We start from the raw sequence: 21,551 nt of genomic DNA, 5'->3' as shown, positions 1-21,551 counted from the left end.
GGAGGGCTGGTTCCAGTGGATTGCTGCCCTGGCCCAGGCTGGATCAGCGTGTTCTGCATGACTCAAGACCTTGCTATGGCGTCCGCAGACCTGCCTGTCTGAACCGGGCTGGATTAGGGTGTTCCGCGCAACTCATGACCTTGCTATGGCGACCGCCCATGCATACATTTCTTATGCCATTCATTTGAGTATATTTTAGATACATTTAGATATCTAATTAAATTTTAAAGTGCTAAAATGAAGCTGTTTAGGAGACTTTCATACATTTATTTTATTATTCCAAAAAATACTGCAATAGTTCTCTCAAAACCCTCCTCTTAGATATAAAAGTTATGATACTCAGGTTATGACAATTTTTGTTAATGGGACATTTCCATAGAGCCCTTGGTAGTACAGGCAGTTATTGCTTCTACTCACATAAGTGAGTAGCAAGGATAATATTATTTTGTTTAAATATCTACAATTGGCAAATGTTCAGTGGCTTTAAAAGAACCAGATTTAGTGGTAAATAATGTCATGAAAGCTAAAATAATGCATTTAATTTGCATGTTTATTTTGCACCTATAAATAGTGGCACCAGCTTTTTTCCTGGAACTTTATCTATGCTTCTAAATGCCCTGGATATTCTGGTACCTATGAATAAAAAAGTAATCTTTCTGGGTTGGTAGTGTATGCCTGTAATCCTAGCATTTGAGAGATTGACGCAGGAGGATAGCAAGTTTGTGTCCCACCTGGGAAACTTAGTGAGTACCTGGCTCATAAAATACAAAATAAAAAAGGGTGAGGACACAGCTCAGTGTGAAAACCCTGGGCTCAATCTACTCTACAGAAAAAAAAAAAAAAAGAGAAATGAGTAATCTTTCTAGATGTCCCCATAAATTATCAAAACATCCTGGAAATTTAAATTTATCATAATATATATATTAAAAAACCTTCCACATAGTGAACTATTTGACTACCTATACACAGTCTTTTTTTTTTTTTTTTGGTACCGGGGATCGAACTCAGGTCCTTGCGCTTGTGCAGCAGGCAGCGAAACCACTGAGCTAAATCCCCGGCACCCCTATACACAGTCTTGATAAAGAAAATACAGTCATTGCCTATGCTTGTTCAAAGGGTTCAAAATGGACCAGATACTCAGTTAGTTAAAACAGAATGTTAACATTGGAGGTGTTTAAAAATAGATCTAAATTCAACTGGGGATGAGAACCTAGACCTAAAAGGGGAGAGAGAGAATTATTTTTTTAATGGTAGTTGGGATTGAACCCAAGGTCATTGCACTTAGCTATATCTAGAGCCTTTTTAAATGTTTATTTTGAGACACAGGCCTGTTAAGTCACTAAATTGTCAAGGATGGGCTCGAACTTATGATGTTCCTACCTCCCCAGGGTGCTGAGATTACAGACATACTGCATCCAGCAAAAATTACTTTTGATTCAGAAATTGTATTGGTTAAGAATGTCTCATTCCAATAAGTTTAAGTTTATATTAGTTGTCGAACTTGGAAAATCTGAAATAGTAAGCCATGACTCAATTTAGGAGAAATACCAAATATTCTGAAATAGAAAAATGAGGATGATATAATGTATAGATTAAAACAAAGAGTTTCTTATTGTTCCATAGGATGTAGATTTATTTTGGAAGCTTTCCTCTGAATAGTTAATAGGGTGGAGGCAGTAGTGAGGGGTAAGTCACCACATAGGATAACAGGAAAAAGACTTCCTGGAACACAAATTAATCTGTGTTCCAGTCTATTCTTGTCAAATTGTAGCTTGTTATGGTCTAGATATAAAATGTTCCTCCAGAGTGTCATATATTCAAAGGTTTGGACTGGTTGAAAAAGAAGATCACTGGAGATTCAGAAGAGTATTCTTATCCCCAGCTCCTCCTTTCTCTCTCTGTGCTTCCTGGTTGTTAAGAGTGAGCACCTGTCCTCAACTATGCCTTTTCTGCCTTAAGTCTTCCAATCATGGACTAAATCCTTTAAAACTGTGAGTCAAAATAAAGCTTTCCTTCTTTATATTGTGGATCTTGGGAATTTTGTCTCGGCAGTGGGGAAACTGATTAATACAGAAAACTGATACCATGAGTGGGGTTATTACTGTGACTGTACATGACTATGTGGTTTGAAACCTTTAGAATGTGTTTGCAGGAAAAGATTGGAAAGGTTTGGAGAGATAGGTTGAGAAATCCCTATAATGCCGTGAGTAGGAAAATAAAGAATAAATGAAATAATATATGCAAATTGCACATCACTGTGCTTGGCACTTGGGCACTTAATACACATTAGCTCTTTTCCTTCCTTTAGTAATAAGAATAATCCAATTAAAAGTTACATTGTGGAAGATGAGGATTTTATTGTTTTAAAAAACAAATTATTTGAATTATGGTTAACCTAATAATGATATATAAATGTATGACCATTTGCTCCCTAATATGCCTTTCCAAAAGAAATACAATGCAAACTCTATATGTAATATAAATTTCATAGTAGCTGTATTTTAAAAAAAGAAACAGGAAATTCATTTAATAATGTATTTTACTTATCTCAATTTTTCCAAAGTATCATTTCAACTTGTAATTAATGTAAAAGATTATTAAAGACATTCTTCATTAATTTTAGATTTTGTTCTTTTAAATTCATCATGTATTTCACACAGCATATCTCAATTTAGGATAATTGCACTTCAATAGCCACTTGTGACTAGTGGCTGGCCTACTGGACTATGTAGACCTAAGAACTTTCTGTGGACTCAAAAGGGAAGAGGGAAGATCTCTGAAAGATTATGGATTGACCTGAAAAGGGTTGCTTTAAACTGACAGGAGAGTGTTTATATTGGTATAAACTAAGATAGTGTTAACTGAATGAGGTATTCATCAGGATTCTTACTTTCAAGCTATAAAACTACCTATTAATTTAATCAGAAGTAAGAGTTTTAAAAGACTATTCAGTGGTTCACAATCTCAATCTCTGGAACTGTTAGACAACTGGAGGTGGAGTCTACATAGTCAAAGTCCAAATCATTCTGCAGAACTTGTCCTTCAGGACAGAAAGACAGTCTTGTTTCAAGATTGCTGACAATGAGTATCTCTGTTGGAACTGCCTCAGTCCTCAACACTGACAACAGCAATAACTCTAGAACCCCTTCCATCATTGCTATTTTTGGAAAATGGATGCAGCTCCTGCCTTTGTTGCTAACATTGATAGAATGAATTCTGAATACTCCCTTACCTCCCAGGTTTTAAATCAAAGTGTAACATATTGGCAGACTATATATCATGTGGCTTAGCTATAAAAAAACTGAGTGAAAAAGTTTTCAGTTCCTGGAGTGGGCAATAGATGCTGTCTCTCATCAGGATTCTGGAGTAGGAAATTTTCTTAATATAGAGATGGGTAGGGGATTCTTATTGTACAAGAGAAAGATAATGTCCGTTTAACAAGCTTGGGTCTTCCAGCAACCTAGTGGGAGGGGATAGGGAGGTATTAAAGAGAATTTTTAAATATTTAAAAAAATTTAAATTACAAAATTTTTGGTTTTTTATGACACTTCTTATTCCATTATGAAGATACCTGTGTACGGGATTGTATAATCCCCATGCAATTTGTAATTTTGGTTAATGTCAAAAGTACAAATAACATGAAGTGATTCATAAAATCTATGGACATATATTTACTAGACTTTCATTATTTTTCTGGAAAAATGCATTTAGAAACCAGAGAATAATCCCAGAGAAAATACATAGAAGTAAATGTCCCCATTTTGATATTTAAAATGGCTTTTCCAAAAAAAAATAGAATGTATGAGTATTTGAGTAGGCCAACAAATAAAACCTTATTCTCTGCCTGAGTATAACACAATTTGAGAAATAGTTATTCAAGTCTGTCAAGTGAAAATGAAAAATATCACTTCTTTTATGCTTGGTTTGAAGAATACAGATTAAATGAGAGAAAAAAATAAGGTTGCTAATGCTTCTGTAATGGAAACCTCCCTAGTATCACTACTTCCCAGTCACTGTTTCAAGTGGCCAGGGAAAAATAGAGACTAAATCCTCAGTGTTTAGGAGACAGAACAAGAGTCTTCATCTGATTTGGAATTCTGACTGGTAATTTTTCCTATTGTGTGGACAGTGGTGCTGAGCAGAGAGGAAAGGGTAGTGCAAAAGCCCAGGACCTGCTTTTACTTGGATTTTCTCTATAGGGAACCATGAAGAGTGTGAAATAAATATCACCCATAACAATCCCAGCTTTTTGTTTCTTTAAACCACTCAGCTTAAAAATTAGCCTATGGTTTCCCAGGGATGTGGCTATGGGCCTCATTTATTAATGCAGTACTTTTTTTTTTTTTTACCCCCAGGAAGCCATTCTTAATGCTAATAGGGCTCTTTGAGGTATCTTCTGGGACTGGTGGTGAACAATGCAGGCTTTGGTTCAGAAGCCTCCCAAAATTAATGAGAATGGTATGTTATTTAAATAAAATTCCAGAATCTTGTTCTGCCCAATACTGAGAGGTCATCTCATTGTATTTCTCTTTCCCATTATATCTAGACATCGGTACATGAGAGAATATGCAGTGAGATTGTATGATATCATGAAGATATCATAACAAAATACCACCAATATAGAGGTACTCAAATTTGAATATGTGCACTATGTTTACTAAAGTTTATATATTAATATTACAAACAACTAAATTCTAGAACTTTAAGTTAAATGCCCAGACAATTAAAGACCTAAATCAAGTTCTATTGTCCTTATAAATTGTACCACAAAGAATAAGTTCTGGGCTGGGGATTTAGCTCAGTGGTTTTGCCGCCTGCTGTGCAAGCACAAGGACCTGAGTTCAATCCCCGGTACAAAAAAAAAATTTAAGAATAGAAGTTCAATGTTTTTCTCTACTATGTCATATACAACAGGTATATTTTTAGTTCCATGACCCCGAGGTTCATTTGGTGGCTGTCTCTTTATATATCTTTTCTAAGTCTATCCAGAAACATGTGCCTGCAACATACCCCCACCAAAAAGTAATGTAGCTCCTTTAGGAGAAAACTAGTGTTCAGTGACATGATAAACAGCAAGTGGCGTCAGATAACTCCCAGTCACTCCTTATACCTGGGGCCTAGAGAGTATTTCATAATGCACTTGACTCGGATCCCAGAAAATTTTTTGTATGTGATATGTAAAAATCTTTTAGATATGATAGTGTAATGTCTATTGAATTTAAGAGATTATCCAAATCCACAGTTCCTCAGTGCAGTGATCATATTCCTTTGTATCAAAGTTCAACATGGCATGTAAGAGTACTTCATCATACCTTTGTGTAAGTTCATACACCTAAACCCACTAGTAAATCGTAGAGCTCTTTGGCATGGATTCATTCTGGATCATTTGGGTGTTTCCCATACATTACATAATTATATACAGCGGTACCTTGTTTCACGAACTTGATTCTTTCCATGATTCTGGTCACAAACTGAATTGTACAAGAACTGAATTGAATTCAATGGTTAGGTTCAATATTGAACTTATGGGGAAATTTAATTTGGTTCTCATCCAGTTTGATTTTCAACCAGAATCATGGAAAGAATTGAGTTTGTGAAATTAGATACCCTGTACTATTGTACTTCTATTTTGAAATTTGATAAATTTTCATAGCTGTGGTTCAGTGTATGATCAAACAACTATTTTTGAAAAAAAGTTTTTCTTATACTTGTACTATGTTCATTTCTCCCATTTTGCAGTGATAGAAATGAAATTCTGCAATACTAGATTGTTAATCTGATGATAACAAATCTAATGAGTGTTACAGGAATCATGCCCCTCTGATTTACCATCCTTTCCTTTTGAAGACAGAAGGAAATGTCTACTCCAGTTTTTCCTCATATATTTTGTTATGCAGTCAGTGAATTCACACTCACACATACCATCAGGAAGTGTACCTATTTAGAGAGAAAACCAAGCTGAAGGCTCTGAAGACTTGAATCTCTTCTCTGAACAGGTGTCAACCGATCTGGGGGCACATTTACAAATGGTGTCCTGCTGCCAGCCCATGATGCCTAGTTGTTTTTTCTAATCTTCACGGGAAAATGTTCCATCCCTTGGGATAATTGTAGCTTTTTAACACATTTCACTGTAATTAGTGAATCTGCATGTCAGTGTTTTCTTGCATATTCCCTGATTGAATTGGAGACTGTTTTAGTTCTCCCCATGACCCATCAAAGATAAAGAATTTGTTTACTGTAAATTGCGTACCACTCACTCCTATATGCCATCTGCCACACTTCTCCACACAGTGCTGCAATTTTCTAATAATAGCTCTTTGAATTTAAGAAAAATAGTCAGAGATGTTAATCATGCATGCTAGGGGAATATTTACCTCTGTCTATCAACCTTCTACCTCTTGGTGGGGTTTCCATTTTAATGTATTAAGATGATATTGTTCTCCTATCAAATAGTACACAGCCAAGCAGGGGTTGGAGAGTCCCCTAAGCGACTGTCATCTAACACAATTGTGAGAGGTGCGCAAGAAAGGACATGAAGTTTCACACTTTCGAAAGTAATTTAGATACTTCACCGAGCTGTTATAGTCAGGTTCCAGGTCAGATCTCTGGAACTGGAACTGCCTTACTTTCTTCTTTGCTTTTCTTCCTGCTTTCTTTTTTCTTTTAGGAAAATATCAAGTAACATTGAACTCTATTTTCCATGTTCTTGACTTATTCCTTACATTTTTTATTATTACAAAATAAATCTCCTCACCTACCATTAATGGAAAGGGTAATAAGCGAAGTTCCATCACTATATTACCAACCAATAGACCTTGAATGTTAAATATTCCCACAAACAAGCCTTGTCTTTGAGGAAATAAATTGCTGAAATTTATCCAGAAATGGCAAAAAGTGGGGTCTGGGCAGAATAGGTGGGTCACTGGGGGCGTGGCCTGGATTCTTCTCTCTCCTGGGCTCCTCACTGCACTCTCTGCTTCCTGTCCACCATGCCCTGAAGAGCTTTCATCTTTTCAGGCCTTTCCAGCATATCAGTGGTAGATATTAGAAGGCTTCAATGAATAGAAGTGCTCAGAGACCCTTATACTGTAAGATCTGCCTGTCATTGGGGGTAACTGTTCTTACAAAGTACGAACAATTAATTTTGTCTTTCAAAAATGAAATAAAAAAAACAACAAAAATCTTCACTAAATGAATATCCCTGTCCAAAATACTATAGACCATTGCTCTTTGAGAGTCTTGGTTTGTTTTCATTAGAATCATCTTAGAGGACACTGGATGATGAAGGAAAGCCAGCTGGCTGGACTTGAAGGGCAGGTCAAATTCCTTTCCAACATTTAATATTTATGTTCTCACATATATCCCCAAACATTTGAGGATATTGATGTTACGACTTTATTTTGTTATCTCTGACTCACTGCACTGCCAGAGACCTCATTTAACTAACTGTGATGAAAGAGCCTCATAGATAGTCTGTTCTGCAGAGGACAAACTGTAAACTTTTCCTCTGAAATTTATCTTTTGTACTTTGTTATTTTTGTTACCAAATATACCCTCTACTTCACAAGCTTGTGAATAAAATAGAATTGCATTTATATTTATGACCAAATTTCAATGACTAAAATTTCAACCGCTATACCAGCAAGTTCCCCTGCCCATTTTTTTCTAAGTCTCCCTGGAGATGCTTACACACAACCATGAGTCAGTTATTATAGAGAAAATAGAAATTCAGACCTTTCAAGTGGACCCCACTGAAACTGAAACCCCAATAGCTTTATCTGCCAAATAAAACTAATCGAGTGCCTCCAGGTCCATCAGTTTCCTTCAGCCTCTGAAATCAGTCTCAAGAGCCCCAGGAGAATCACAGAGATTGGCTTGGTTCAATTTTTCTGTTCCTTCTGGTCCTTACATGTCCTTTGCTGATCCCATCAGTATCACCAGTGAACCACCCACTCCTTTGGATCATCATCCAGTGATGTATATTCTCTCATTGAAGAGTAGGATGTTTCTTTCCTCAGTACAACATTTAGAAGGGAGAGACTCAGGGCAAATGTATTAAATATGATGGTGTAATTCTCCAAATTTTCTCTCAGTTGGTTCTGGCTATTGTAACAATGCATCATAGACTGGGTAGCTTATGAACAACATTTATTTCTCTCATTCCTGAAGGTTTTTGAGTTCTGCTGATAGGCTTCTTTTAAGTTCAGACTGCTTAATGCTTTTCCATTTTCATGTGATGGAAAGAGGGCTACAGAACTCTCCAGAGTTCCTTTCACAAGGACTCTAATCCTATGCATGAGAGGTCTACCTTCATGGTCTATTTACCTCCTAAAGGCCTCACCTCCTACTATCACCTTCCTGGGTACTAGGGCTTAAACATATGAATTTTGGGGAACACAAACACTTACATATAGAGGCACTTCTCCAGGCATAGTCGCAGTGCAAGAATGAACAATGTTCTCAAGCTAACCAAATAGAGTACAGGAGCAACAGTTCCATCTGGAACATAAGCCCAGATGCCTTCTTTCTTCTGGTAAATTTTTAGCCAGGAGCTCTCCTTTGTTCCTTATTGCAAGAACATATAATTATATATTTTGAACTTTAATGTGGTAATTGTTTCATGGTAGAGAATATGATAACCATAGTGCAGGTTCTTTATTTTCCACAAGACTCTTTGATTTTCCTATGTAAATTTGTGGCATTTAATGCTATGTTGGAGTGAAAGATTTTCCCCACTCCCTCTTGAATCAAGCCAAGCCACTGTGGCAGGAAAGGACTTCTCATTCCTATCACTAATTATATCTAAGCACAGATTTTGACCCAAGTAAAGCCCCTTGAAAATTTTTATATTATTTGTGATAAAGTATACATACTGATGGACTTTTTTTTAACTGAAGTATGCATAGTAAATGTATGATATAAAGATAAAACGGCAATATCAGAGTCTGGGTACAGGTTCTGACTTTCATGTGAAGAGTAAATATGCACAATACATTTTTTCAAACATCCAACAGTGGTATGAATTTAACTTAATGAAAAATTATATGAATTTAACTGATTAAAAAGAACTGATACAAATTGTGTAGTAGGGTTTTCCTAACTCCTTTTCCTTTTCTTAACTACCTACCTTCTCATATTTTTATTCAGCTGAGATTTATTTTAATTAGATTAGATCTTGGATGTACCTGAATGTATTAGATATGATTCCAACTCTTAAGGAGGTTATGGTCAGAAGAAGCCAGAAGAGTTACACACACACACACACACACACACACACACACACACACATATGCACACACACTGCACACTATCAAGAGCATGAAACAGTTTGAGATTTCCCTGCACTTTAATGCCTTACAAACGATCCTGTTGTTTTGTAGATTCTGGCAGAAGACATAAGCTTTTCAGTCAGAGAAAAAAACAGCAGTCAGGGCCGGGGATTTAGCTCAGTGGAGCCGTGCCTGCTAGCACAAGGTCCTGAGTTTGATCCCGGTAACAACAACAACAACAACAACAACAACAATAACAACAAAAAGACAGCAGAAACTATGGGTTTCTTTCCCAGTTCCACCAAGTTCTACGGGGGTGATGGAAAGGGGCCCAGACAGAGGTGCACACCATGGGTTTTTACCATACTGAGAAGCCTCAAGCTTATGAAAATCCCTGTATACTAAAGAAGGGTAGCAATGTTGCCTAATCTATACCTTGGTGAGTGAAATTACCTTATTATCAAGATAGATTGAGAAAAAATTTCCCCTCTTTCTTTTCAGGAGGAGATACTTTCTGTATTCTAATGTAGTTTCCCTTGTAGGCATCCTTGAAAAAAAGAGTGGGACAAATGTTGTCACTGTCTTTGCCCAAATAGTCAGAAATACAGTGGCCCATGGAGAATGACCTACTGATACCTATTGTAGCAATAATAGAGTGTGATCCATTCTGTAGTGGGTGTGCTACAGAAGAAGGCAAAGCCACATTGGCCTTGAGGAGTTTAGCAATAAGGGAAGATATATTTTAATTTGATATGGAAGGAAAGCCCAGAAAAAAAGAAGTTTTAAAAGGCTGGAATAACTACTGCAGCTCCAGGACTGCCCTGTGGTGTTCAGAAAGGCTTCATCTTCCTGGCATTTGGTTCTGCTGACCTCTGTAAGATGACAAGGGGACCAGTTCTTCAGCACAGTTGCTTTGGAGATAAAATACTGGCTTTCTGGTGTACCACATGGGGATTCATTTATCTTGGTAATTGTTATGGTTTATAGCTAGATGCCTCCCAAGAGCCTCCTGGACTCATGGTAGGGCTTTTGAAAGGTGATTGGATTATGGGGCTTAGGAGATGGGGTGTGGGCAGAAGAGGCAGGTCACTGAGGGCATAGCCTGAGCTCCTCTCCCTCCTGGGCTCCTCCCTACTCTCTCTATTTCCTGTCCACCATACCATGAGCAGCTTTCATCTACCCAAGCCCTTCAAATGGTTTTTCTGGCTTGGAGCTGGCAGACTGTGGACTGAAACCTCTACACATTGTGTACCAAAATAAATATACATACCTTTAAGTTGTGAGTTTCTGGTGTTTTGTCCCAGCAGGGAGGAAAGTAACTTATACAATAATCCAAAAAAATTATGCAACTGCAACTTTCTCTTACCTTGAAATATAAATGCCTTTATATGGTGGGTGTAAGGGAAAACTTTCTTCTTGAAGAACTAAAATGTATTGTGTTTAGGAAATTGATTCAGGTAAGAGTACCACAAATAAATTTTCAAAGAACACAATTATTGAATTGGATTCTGAAGGAGGAGCATGGGATAGCTAGGAAATAATGGGTACAGGGAAGGTTATGCTAAAGATATAAGTCAGACAAGCCAAGAGTTGTACAGGTCATGCTAAGTATTTGGATTTTATCCTAGCTGTTAAGAAGAACCTTCTGAAGGATGTTTATGAAGAAACTGATATGATCAGATTTATGTTTTCGAAAGATTACTTTAGAGCAATGGGAAGATAGATTGAAGTGAGAAACTGTAGAGACATGGAGATCAATTAACAGATTGTTACAGTGACCTAATCAAGAGATTGATGATACTCTCTCTCATATCATTTGCATACAGATTAAAAAGAATGCCTGGATACTGGTGCGGAATCAATAGAATTGGGAGAAGATGGAGAATGGGGAGCATCTATGGATGCAAAGAGGCACTGAGTCTGCGCTTGGGAAGCTGAGTAAATGGACTGTCTCTCAATAAGATCCAAAGAGAGAACGTTTGGTAACAAGTTTGAGGTTAGTTCACATTTTCACATGCTGTGACTTAATCATCACTGGATTGTCATGCAGAAATGGTATCTGGATTTGAATTTACAGACATGGGAACTCATTTGTGTTCAGGCTTTTATGCTTGATCAGTATTTCTTCAAATTTTACATTTATTTCTGTGGCCCCTTTGGGAAGACATTGTGCTCAAGCAAAGGATAGATAAGATACTGCAAAATATTTTGGGGTTTCTACTTTGCTGAGTAGCTTTCCCTCAGCTGAGTGCTGATATTCTTAAACATAGTTCTTTCATGTAAATCTTTTCTACATATTGAATGTAACTTGAAATTACTGTAAAGTTCACATCTTTGTATAAAAGTCATTTAATTCAATGGTTCTTGTTATGCAAATGTTTTTCAAATCTGCTGTTCCTCTCTCTTCTGGAAGAATTTTGTTGGTAATTGTGCATTGCACTCTCAGAACTCTGTAGCTTGCCCAATATTTTCCACACCTATTTGATCTGAAAGTTGTATGATGACAAGAAATAATTCCATTCTTTGTTACTATTTGCAGACTGTGGTTTCTATGTGATATTTATTCAGCAGAATTTAAGAACAGGATATATCAATAAAAGCATTTTACTCATTTAAAATGTATTTTTTTTTTGCATTTCATTTCACATTTACCCTTTGTGCCATGCTGTACAATCCAACTTTTTAACAACTGTAATATTAAGGCTTCTGGTAATTTAAGGTCTACATCCTCTCTTATATTATGCTGACTAGTGGTTATGGATTTATTTTTTAATATTTTTCCTCTTTTTATAAACTGAATGACTGTAATTAGACATAGAGAAATGATTTATTTCCACTAGAGAAATGAAATTATACCTCAATTTTGGCTTTGAATCAAATAAATAAAACATGTTACAGTTCATAAAAAGTTAGGATTGAAAGGGGTAATTAAATCCAACTGCCTCAATTTATAGATGAGATATTTAGGGAAGCCAAGCCTCCTCATCACAACCCCAAAATTGACTATTTTATCTTACTTTACTCTATCATCTTGTGTTAACTATGTTTTTTTCTGTTTATGTGCTTTTTGCAAATTATACTGAATACAGATCAAGTGGCCAGTACATGTAATGCACAATTCTCAAAAACATCCATCATTAATACCTTTCTATACTTGTCTTAGGTATAAATATAGCCATAATCTCCTCTCTTGTTTCTCTGAATGTCATAAAACCTTGAAAAAATCCACTCACTTCTTGAAATCTGGAGTCTTACCCCAATTTATACTGCTATGACTGAATACCTGAGATGGATAATTCGTAATAGAATAGTTTTCCTCACAGTTCTGGAAGTCCAAGATCAAGGAGTTAGCATCTTGTGAGTTCATTCTCCCTGCATTATCACATGACAGGAAAGAAAATGGGAGGGGGAAGAAAGAGGAAGAAAGAAGAGGAGAGAAGAGAGGGTGGGGGGAGAAAGAGAGCGAGACAGCAAGAGCGAGAGCAAGAGAGAGAGAGAGAATAAATGAGATCAAATCACTGCCTCAAGTTCATCAATGAGAGCTCGAACCTTAAGATGTAGGCACCCCACATTAGGCCCCGTCTTCCAACACTTGGTGCACTGGGGATGGTGTTTCCAACAAATGCTGTCTGGGAGACATATTTAGCCAGAGCAGTTGAAACTAATGTGTTCTATGACATTAAGCAAATCCTCATTAGGACAATTATTTTTTGTCCTGATACATATATGATCTCTCCATTTATTTAATTTTTTATTTATGTTTCAAACTTTTCTTCATTTATGTCTTACACTCTTTTGGTTGTGTTTCTCCTATGTTACTTGTAATTGTTATAAATAGGATAATTTTGGTATTTCATTTCACAAGGGTTATGATTTTATATTTTTATTTGTTCTTATTACTGAATACATTATTTTATTACTTTTAAAATGTGTACTCTTGCGTTTTATATGTAGATAGCTATTGTTTTTGAAAAGAATAGTTTTGCATTTTTCTCTGTGGCTTGAATTTCTAGTACAAAGCTGTATGGTAGTGATAGCAGTGGGCATTCTTGTTTTACCTGATTTTAACACAACTATTTCTAGTGTTTAATGTGTTGTATGATGTCTTCATTGGGTTCTGGTTGACACATTTCATTATATAAAGGAAGATTTCTTTTTTCCAAGATTATCAAAGAGGAATTTTGTTAAAATTTGAAGCAGGTATGGGACTTTATATAAGTTTTTGGGACAGTTATTGAGTATGTGATAAGGGTTTTGATTTTTTATTTCAAACTTAGAATTATTTAAATGATTTAAAATATATTCAAGTGGCTAAATTTTTAAACTATTTTATTGTTTTGTGTTTATTTTTGCTACAATGTAGTACAGTATTTGGCCTGTAGGATTTGTACATTTAAAAATTTTGTTGCAATAAACTCTATGGTCAATGTTTGAAAATGTGTGGTTTTTGTTTGAAAGAACTACGTCCTCTGTTGATGTTATTTCATCAGTCAAGCTTTAGCAGATAGTCTTATTTATATTTTCTTTGTTTTTTCTTTATATTTTCTTTTATTTGGAGTTGGTTCTTATTTTTATCAAGTGCTTTCTTGTATCTTTTGTATTGATTAAATGAATTTTATTAATAGATCTACTTATTTTGAAATGTTCCTTGTATTTCTGGATAGCTCAGTTTTGTCTTAATATGTTGTTCTTGTGATGCATGGCTAGATTATTTTTGCCATTTTATTTAAAACACCTCTATGTTAATAGATATGATGAATCTATTTTTTATTCTTTTTTATAGTTAAAAACAGACATTAAAATATCCTAAATTTATAAAATGAATTAAGGAGTTTTTCATCTTTTTAAAAATTTTCATGGCCTTTAAATTTTAGTAATCACAAGAATCAATACACAGCAAAGTTGAAAGAACTTTGCAGAATACTATATATATATCTACAATCAGATCTACCATTCACATTTCATAAAAGGTATTTTATCCCTCTTTCATCCATCAGACCTGATCTTGTCACTTGATGTATTAAAAGTAAATTTAAACTCTAGATACTTTCTCTAAATACTTCATCATGCCTAGCATTAACTAAAGTTCACATTTATTTAAAGTTTTGTCCTTTTGGAATTCAATGAAAGGTACACAAATTCTAAATGTACATTCAGCTTTGAGTGTATAGGTATGCTAATATAACTCAACCCCCTATGAAATTACAAAACATTTTCATTGACTCAGAAAGTGTCCCAGTGTTCTTGTTCCCATATCCCACACAATCATATACCCTTTTGAGCTTGTCTGACAAAATCAATTTTGCCAGTTCTAGAATAATATAAATGGGACCACACTGCATATACTGTTCATGTATGGGTTTTTATACAATAGTTTTTCAGATGTTTTCATTTTGTTGTATCAATTTTGACTAATCTGTAGTCATGACTATTGGTTCTCCTATTAAGAAGTACCTGTACTGTTTCCAGTCTTTGACTATTATAAGTAGAGTTACTGTCAACATACTTGTGTTAGTCTTTTGGACATATATTTTCATTTCTCTTAGGTAGATATTTAGGAGAGAAGTTGTGGGTTATGGGTCAGGAGTAGGCTTAGTTACATAAGAAACTAACTGCCAGACTTTTGTCCAATGTGGTTGTACACTGTACATTCAACAACAACAACAACTACAACTAGAGTATTGGTTTTTCTCATTCTTCCAACTTTAGCCTTTCTTTCTTACAGTAGTACCCTTTATTTACAGTTTCACCTTCTGTAGTTTCAGTTACCTGTGGCCCACTGTAGTCCAAAAATATTAAATGAAAAATTCCTGAAATAAATAATTATATGTTTTAAATTGTGCATCATTTTGAGTGGTATGATGAAATTTCACAACATCCCACTTTATGCATCCTTCTGACCATGAATCATCAGCCTTTGTATGTGATTTGTTTCTTTTCTCTAATTGCTTGTAGAATTTTGTTCTTCTGTTGGGTTTCTGGAATCTTAACAATTATATGTCTATCTGTAGATTTTTTTGATCAAGGCTAGTTGGAGTCCTATATGCCTCACTGATCTGTATGTCAAGTTCTTTTCCCCTGCTGGGGAAGTTTTCTGCCATCACTTCTGTGAACAGTATTTTTATGTCATCTGTACTCTCTGCTCTTTCTTCATTGACTCCAATCAGTCTTATGTTATTCTTTGCATCATCTAGCAGCTACTAGATTGATTTCTTGTGGTCACTTACAATTTTAAAGCAATTTTTCTTTTCCTGGTCACTAATTGCAATCTTATGTTCTATATCTGAAATTCTGTCCTCACATGGGCTCATTCTGCTGCGTAAACTTTCAGTGGCGTTTTTAATCTGGAAATCTGTTTGCATTTGTTTCATGGATTCCATTTGTTTTCCTATGTTGAGATTCCATCATATTCCTCAGCTCCTCTATTTTTTTTTTATCTGTGTCCTCTCTAGATTTATTAATCATGTCCTGCACTACAGGCACAATCCCTGCTGTTATCTGAGAAATTATTTCTGATTTCATTTTTTCCAGATCCTCTTTTGTTGCCAGTTTAGGGAGTCCAGGTTGTTGAGTATCAGATTGTTCCATCTCCTTTCCCTTTGGGGTTGCTTTAGGTGATCTGGGAGTCTGGTTTTGAGACTTATTTAAAGGTCTTCTCATTTCAACTGGGGAGGGATGTGTACTGCTGGTTCCTGTATGGCTCACCTCCTCAGTGCTGGGGTGGGTGGCACGGTGGCCTGGAAGGTTCACCTCCTCTGTGCTGAGGGCAGCTCTGTACTTCGGCACTGGGGGTGGTGGTACGGCAGCCCAGAAGGTTTACCTCCTCTGCCCACATATTCTTTATCCATTCAAAATGACAGTATTAATAAGACAAATTAGTTGATTTATATTTGCTGAAATCATTTAGCTGATTTTATTCTTACTGGATTTATGCCTTATTTTGAATGATTTTTCAACAAAGTTTTCTTTTCCTTATTTTTGTGGATGTTTTCAAATAGCTCTTTATTTTTCCTATTTTTAAATTGAAAACTTGTTGCATGTTTTCCTATTTCTTACCTGGAGTGCTACAATAGAATTCTCATTGTCCCCTTTAGAGTCCTTTCTTTACAAGCTAGTCTTTAAAGAACATAGTTAAATGTTCCCACTTTCATGGTCCAAACCTTTGGTGGCTTCTCTGTACACTTAGAATAAACTTTCATATCATAAATGTGCCCTGGACATCTATTACTGATGTGTATTTCCCAACCTTCACTGCATATTTCTCTCCTTTTTTTCTTTAATTACATTCTTTTATGACTCAGGTCCTTGGTACTTGCTTTCTTTCTGCTTGGAACTTTCTCATGTTCTCTCCCTTTTATATCTTTCAGGTCTCAGTTGCAGAGAATTTTTATTGACTCTTCTGTTTCTCCTTTTTAAACACTTGTGGCACTTACAGCTATTTGAAAAGTTCTTCCTTGATTATGCTTTTATTTCCTTTACTTTTAAAAGAAGTGCTCTGTGTGCTCTGTATCTTCAGGCTTGAGTGGAATTTCCTAAGGTCAGGGACTTTATCTTAATTCACTGCTCTATCCCTACCAATACAATGATATATAGTATTGGTCTTTAAAGTGGAGTACAATTCTCTGGGGGGACATAAACATTGACAGTTTTAAGAGAAGTCTAATTCCAGTTCAGTTTCTTCCTGAAATTGATCTACCTGAGAATCCATCACTCAGATTCTTTCTTAACTTCCCTTTAACAATACATGCTACAGGATTTAAAGGGGTAGGGAAAACAAAGCCTGTTTTGTGCTTATCTCAATGTAGAACATTGCTCTAAGATATGAAAACTTCTGTGACACAAAAATAGCTCAACTAGAAATGTTAATAGTCAAATTGAGAAAGTGAAACAATCATTGGAATAACAGTCTTGTAATATAAGTGACTTCCAATTGAATTCAATGCAAAGACTAATTGCAATTTTTAAAAACAATAGATTCATATATGATTTTTTTCTTTCATTTTCTGGCCTATACCTTTAACGGTGCAAAGAATTGAGCTGCTTTGTTGTAAAAAGACACTTGATCCACCTCAGCTCTGATTTTGAATCAATGCCTTTGACAATATTCAATAAACAAAGGCAAAGCAATTTTTTAAAATCCTTAAAATTGAAAATAAATGGAAACCAGTAGACATAAAAAAGGATATGTGAGAAGTGTGTTTGTGGCTAACTTACATAACTAATAGCTTTGTTTATGCACTGCCATTTGCCAATGCATATGGCAGCCCTGAGTCTAGAATGACAAGAGGGAGCTAACTCCTCAAGTCTGTGGGTAACATGTGCCAAAAACATAGATGAAGCTGGGGGTGGGAAAGAAGTTCAGTTTAGAGAGACTGAACCAGAATAGTAAAACAGAAATTTATGCAAAAAAAGGATGTTCTGGGGAAGCCCCACACCTGCTGCTGCCCGTCCCTGTCCTTCTGCCTTCTGAGGCCTGTGGCAGCCTCCTCAGGCTGTGCAGCGGGGGCATGGGGTGGCGGCCTCATACACTGTGCATGAGCACGAGCCTCGTGAGCCCATGAGAGGAGCTGCCGCCACTGCAGAGCCAGAGGAGGAGGGGAGAGGCCCGGAGGACACCAACATGAACAAGTTGAAATCATCGCAGAAGGGTAAAGTTTGACAGTTTATGATCTTCACACAATCTAATGAAAAAACTGCAGTAAGTTGTCTTTCTCAAAATGACTGGATGTTAGATGTTGCAACAGATAATTTTTTCCAAAATCCTGAACTGTATATACGAGAGAGTGTAAAAGGATCATTGGACAGGAAGAAGTTAGAACTACTAACTGTATAATAGTTAAGATACAATAGTTAAGATACAAAGATCCTCAAGATGAAAATAAAATTGGAATAGATGGTATACAGCAATTCTGTGATGACCTGTCACTCGATCCAGCCAGCATTAGTGTTTTGATCATTGCATGGAAGTTCGTCACAGCAACACAGTGTGAGTTCTCCAAGCAGAAGTTCATGGACGGCATGACAGAATTAGCATGTGACAGCATAGGAAAGCTAAAGGCTCAAATACCCAATATGGAACAAGAATTGAAAGAACCAGGATGATTTAAGGATTTTTACCAGTTTACTTTTAACTTTGCAAAGAATCCAGGACAAAAAGGATTAGATCTAGAAATGGCCATTGCCTACTAGAACTTTGTGTTTAGTGGAAGATTTAAATTCTTAGACTTATGGAATAAATTTTTGTTGGAACATCATAAATGATCAATAACAAAAGATACTTGGAATCTTCTTTTAGACTTCAGTACAATGATTGCAGATGACATGTCTAATTATGATGAAGGAGGAGAATGGCCTGTTCTCATTGATGACTGTTGAATTTGCACACCCTCAAATTGCTGGGATAAAAAGTACAACAGTATAGCAGTAAAAGAACCTTCTAGAATGTACATAGTCTGTACAATAAATACACCGGAAAATGGCACAGTAAATTTCTGCTGTCTGGACTGAACAGATCAATCCTCACTGTTCAGACTAAGGGTTGAGACAAAACTTTAAAGAAACATTTATGACTTTAAAGATTTATGACATTTATAACTTTAAAGAGTCTGGTGAAGTTCTTACAGTGCCACTGTCCTGCTATCAGATGATTTTAATTCTGTGAGCACACATGGTGAAAAATTGATTCCTGAATGAATTCTCCCTTGTGTTTTATTCTTGTCACTATTTTTATACTAGTTAGGGCCCGGGGCTTCTCACAGAGCACAGCCACACTAAGAACTTGCCACAACAATGAAAATTACAAGATGTTAATGCCCGCATCAAAAAAGTAAAGCAAACCCAAATAAATGACCTAATGCTGCATCTCAAGGTCCTGGCAAATCAAGAACAACTCAAATCCAAAGGTAGTAGAGGAATAAAATTATAAAGGTCAGAGAAGAAATTAAAGAAATTGAGATTAAAAGAAAATAAGCTATACCTCAGATAGAGAACTAATACCTAGACTATGTAAAGAACTCAAAAACAATTATACCCCCACAAAACAAAAGACCCAATCAAAAAATTGGCAACTGAAATAGACATTTTTCAGAGGTACAAATGGCCAATAAGTACATGAAAAAAATGTTCAATATCTCTGGCCATTTAGAAAATGCAAATTAATACAACAGTGAGTTACCATTTTATTCCAGAAAGAATGGTTATCACCAAGCAGTCAATATAAATGGTGACTAGGCTGTGGGAAAAAAGAAATCCCTGTACATTCTTGCTGGGAATGTAAAAACACTATTACAACCACTATGGAAATCAATATGGAGATTTCTCAAAAAAGTAAAACTAGAAATTCCATTTGACCCTCTGCTATTCCCATTGTAGGTATCTTCCTGAAAGCATTAAGCACGCTATACTACTGTGATACATGCATGTTTATAGCAAACAACTGTAATAGCAAAATGTTAGAAGTGGCCTATATATTCTTCATCATATAAGGAAAATGAGGCATTTATACGCAATGGAGTAATACTCCACCATAAAGAAGGATGGACTTGAATCATTTGTAGGAAAATGGATATACCTTGAGACCATAATGTTAAGTGAAACAGATCAGACACACAAATCAGACACGTGAGCTTAATTATTGCATGATTTCTCATACACACATATGTGTGTGTGTGTGTGTGTGTGTGTGTGTGTGTGTGTGTATATATATATATATATATATGTAATGCCAAGTAAAAGATAGATAATTGGAAATAGGGAGATGGATCTTTCGCAAAAGGAAGGGGATTAACAGATGGAAGGAAGGGAAAGGAAGAAGAGGAGGCTAAGTGAAAAGAATTAAGATATGTTATGCACATGGACCAACTCCCCACAAGGAATGTAATTATTATATACTTCAAACATGCACCAATAACAATACAAATTAAAGAAAAAGATTACCTGATGAAATTTGGGGCTGAAAACCAAGAGGCACTGTTATTTTACTTGATGTTGAGGCTCAAATAGCTATGCCTTGGAAGTATACATTAGCAGGAAAAGTAGGAGAATCACCTTGCCTTACTTTTATTTATTTATTTTTGATACCAGGAATCGAACCCAGGCTGTGTGCCACTGAGCTATACCCATGGCCCTTCTTTTCCTTACTTTTTTTCTTTTTTATTCATTAAGCTTATTGGTATATTTTAGATATACATTATGACCACATTCATCAATGGGAATTCGTACCTATACATGGTATATCTGGATTCTTTTCTTCCTCTTTCCCCCTCCCTCCCTTTGACCCCTCTACCCTTCACTATTTACAAAAAAGCTTTGTTTCCATTTTTCCTTCTTTGACCCTCCTTTCATCATCGAGATCCCACAATGCCTACAAATCCCTTTGTTATGATTTGTTCCTCACAGTTGTGCTACCTATTGGGAGATATGAGAAACTACAGGAGATGGAGTCTGGCAGTAAGGGGTTAAGTCATGCCTTATTAGTGGGAAGTTAGTGGCATTCTCTTAAAGGGCATTATCAGGATCCCAGCTTTCTCATTTCTTTCTTTGTTTTCTGGCTGCTATGAGGTGAAAGGCTCTCCTTCACCATATACTCCCACCATGATGTAATCCTTCACCACAGGCCCCAAGTCAAGAGGCCCAGTGACCATGGACTGAAATCTCTGAGAGCCAAAATAAACATCTACCCTTGCTGGGGATTTAGCTCAGTGGTTTTGCTGCCTGCTGTGCAAGCACGAGGACCTGAGTTTGATCCCTGGTACCAAAACCACAAAAACAAAACAAAACAAAAAATAAATATTTCCCCCTCCTAAGTTGTTTGTGTTAAGTATTTTGCAAGTCATATCCAAGTTCAGGCCCATTGAGGATGGATTATGAATTTTCATCTATTTTATTAGTATCTTTTGTCTGTACTTTTAACTAGTACCTGACTTTTGTGTTTCAACGCCCTAAGTTTTACATTCTATTCCTCACCCTTACAATCTGTTTTATATCATGTGAGTTTATCTACCCTTAAAGAGATAAAAATCTTTCTTTAAAACCCCCAAGGGGTGGATCTAGGTACATATTTTACATCAAGTTTGTTTTTTTCTTTTGTAGTTGTTGACAATTTTTAAATAATTTTAGTTATTCATTACTTAAATTGATATTTATGTTCCACAAACAGGATCACGATTCCTAAATACTTCATACATTTCAATGCACATCATTAAGCCCTCAAGAGAAATCATAATCTCTGCTTTGTGTAAGAGGAAGTGGCAGCAACATATTGCTTTCATTCCATTTTCATAA

At 36.0% G+C, this 21,551-nt stretch overlaps 1 protein-coding gene and 1 pseudogene across 1 annotated transcript in view; both read left to right on the top strand.

Annotated features, from left to right (window-relative positions):
• The window catches only part of Phf14 (PHD finger protein 14), a 320,314-nt gene extending 308,433 nt beyond the window's left edge, over positions 1–11,881 (top strand). Inside the window, exon 18 of the mRNA XM_087204669.1 lies at positions 11,096–11,881. Coding sequence (XP_087060795.1) covers positions 11,096–11,134 — 39 coding nt within the window. The 3' untranslated portion in view covers positions 11,135–11,881. The remainder of the gene's footprint in view (positions 1–11,095) is intronic.
• A 5,464-nt stretch (positions 11,882–17,345) lies between these two features.
• Positions 17,346–18,804, top strand: LOC101705134 (DCN1-like protein 1 pseudogene; annotated as a pseudogene).
• Positions 18,805–21,551: the final 2,747 nt, after the last annotated feature.

Source organism: Heterocephalus glaber, unplaced genomic scaffold, assembly GCF_053883595.1.
Source record: "Heterocephalus glaber isolate CG9 unplaced genomic scaffold, H.glaber_assembly_v1.0 deba00000546, whole genome shotgun sequence".
In the NCBI taxonomy this organism is placed as follows: Eukaryota; Metazoa; Chordata; class Mammalia; order Rodentia; family Bathyergidae; genus Heterocephalus; species Heterocephalus glaber.
The sequence above is the reverse complement of the archived record's forward strand: the minus strand, read 5'-3'. Positions and strand labels throughout refer to the sequence as shown.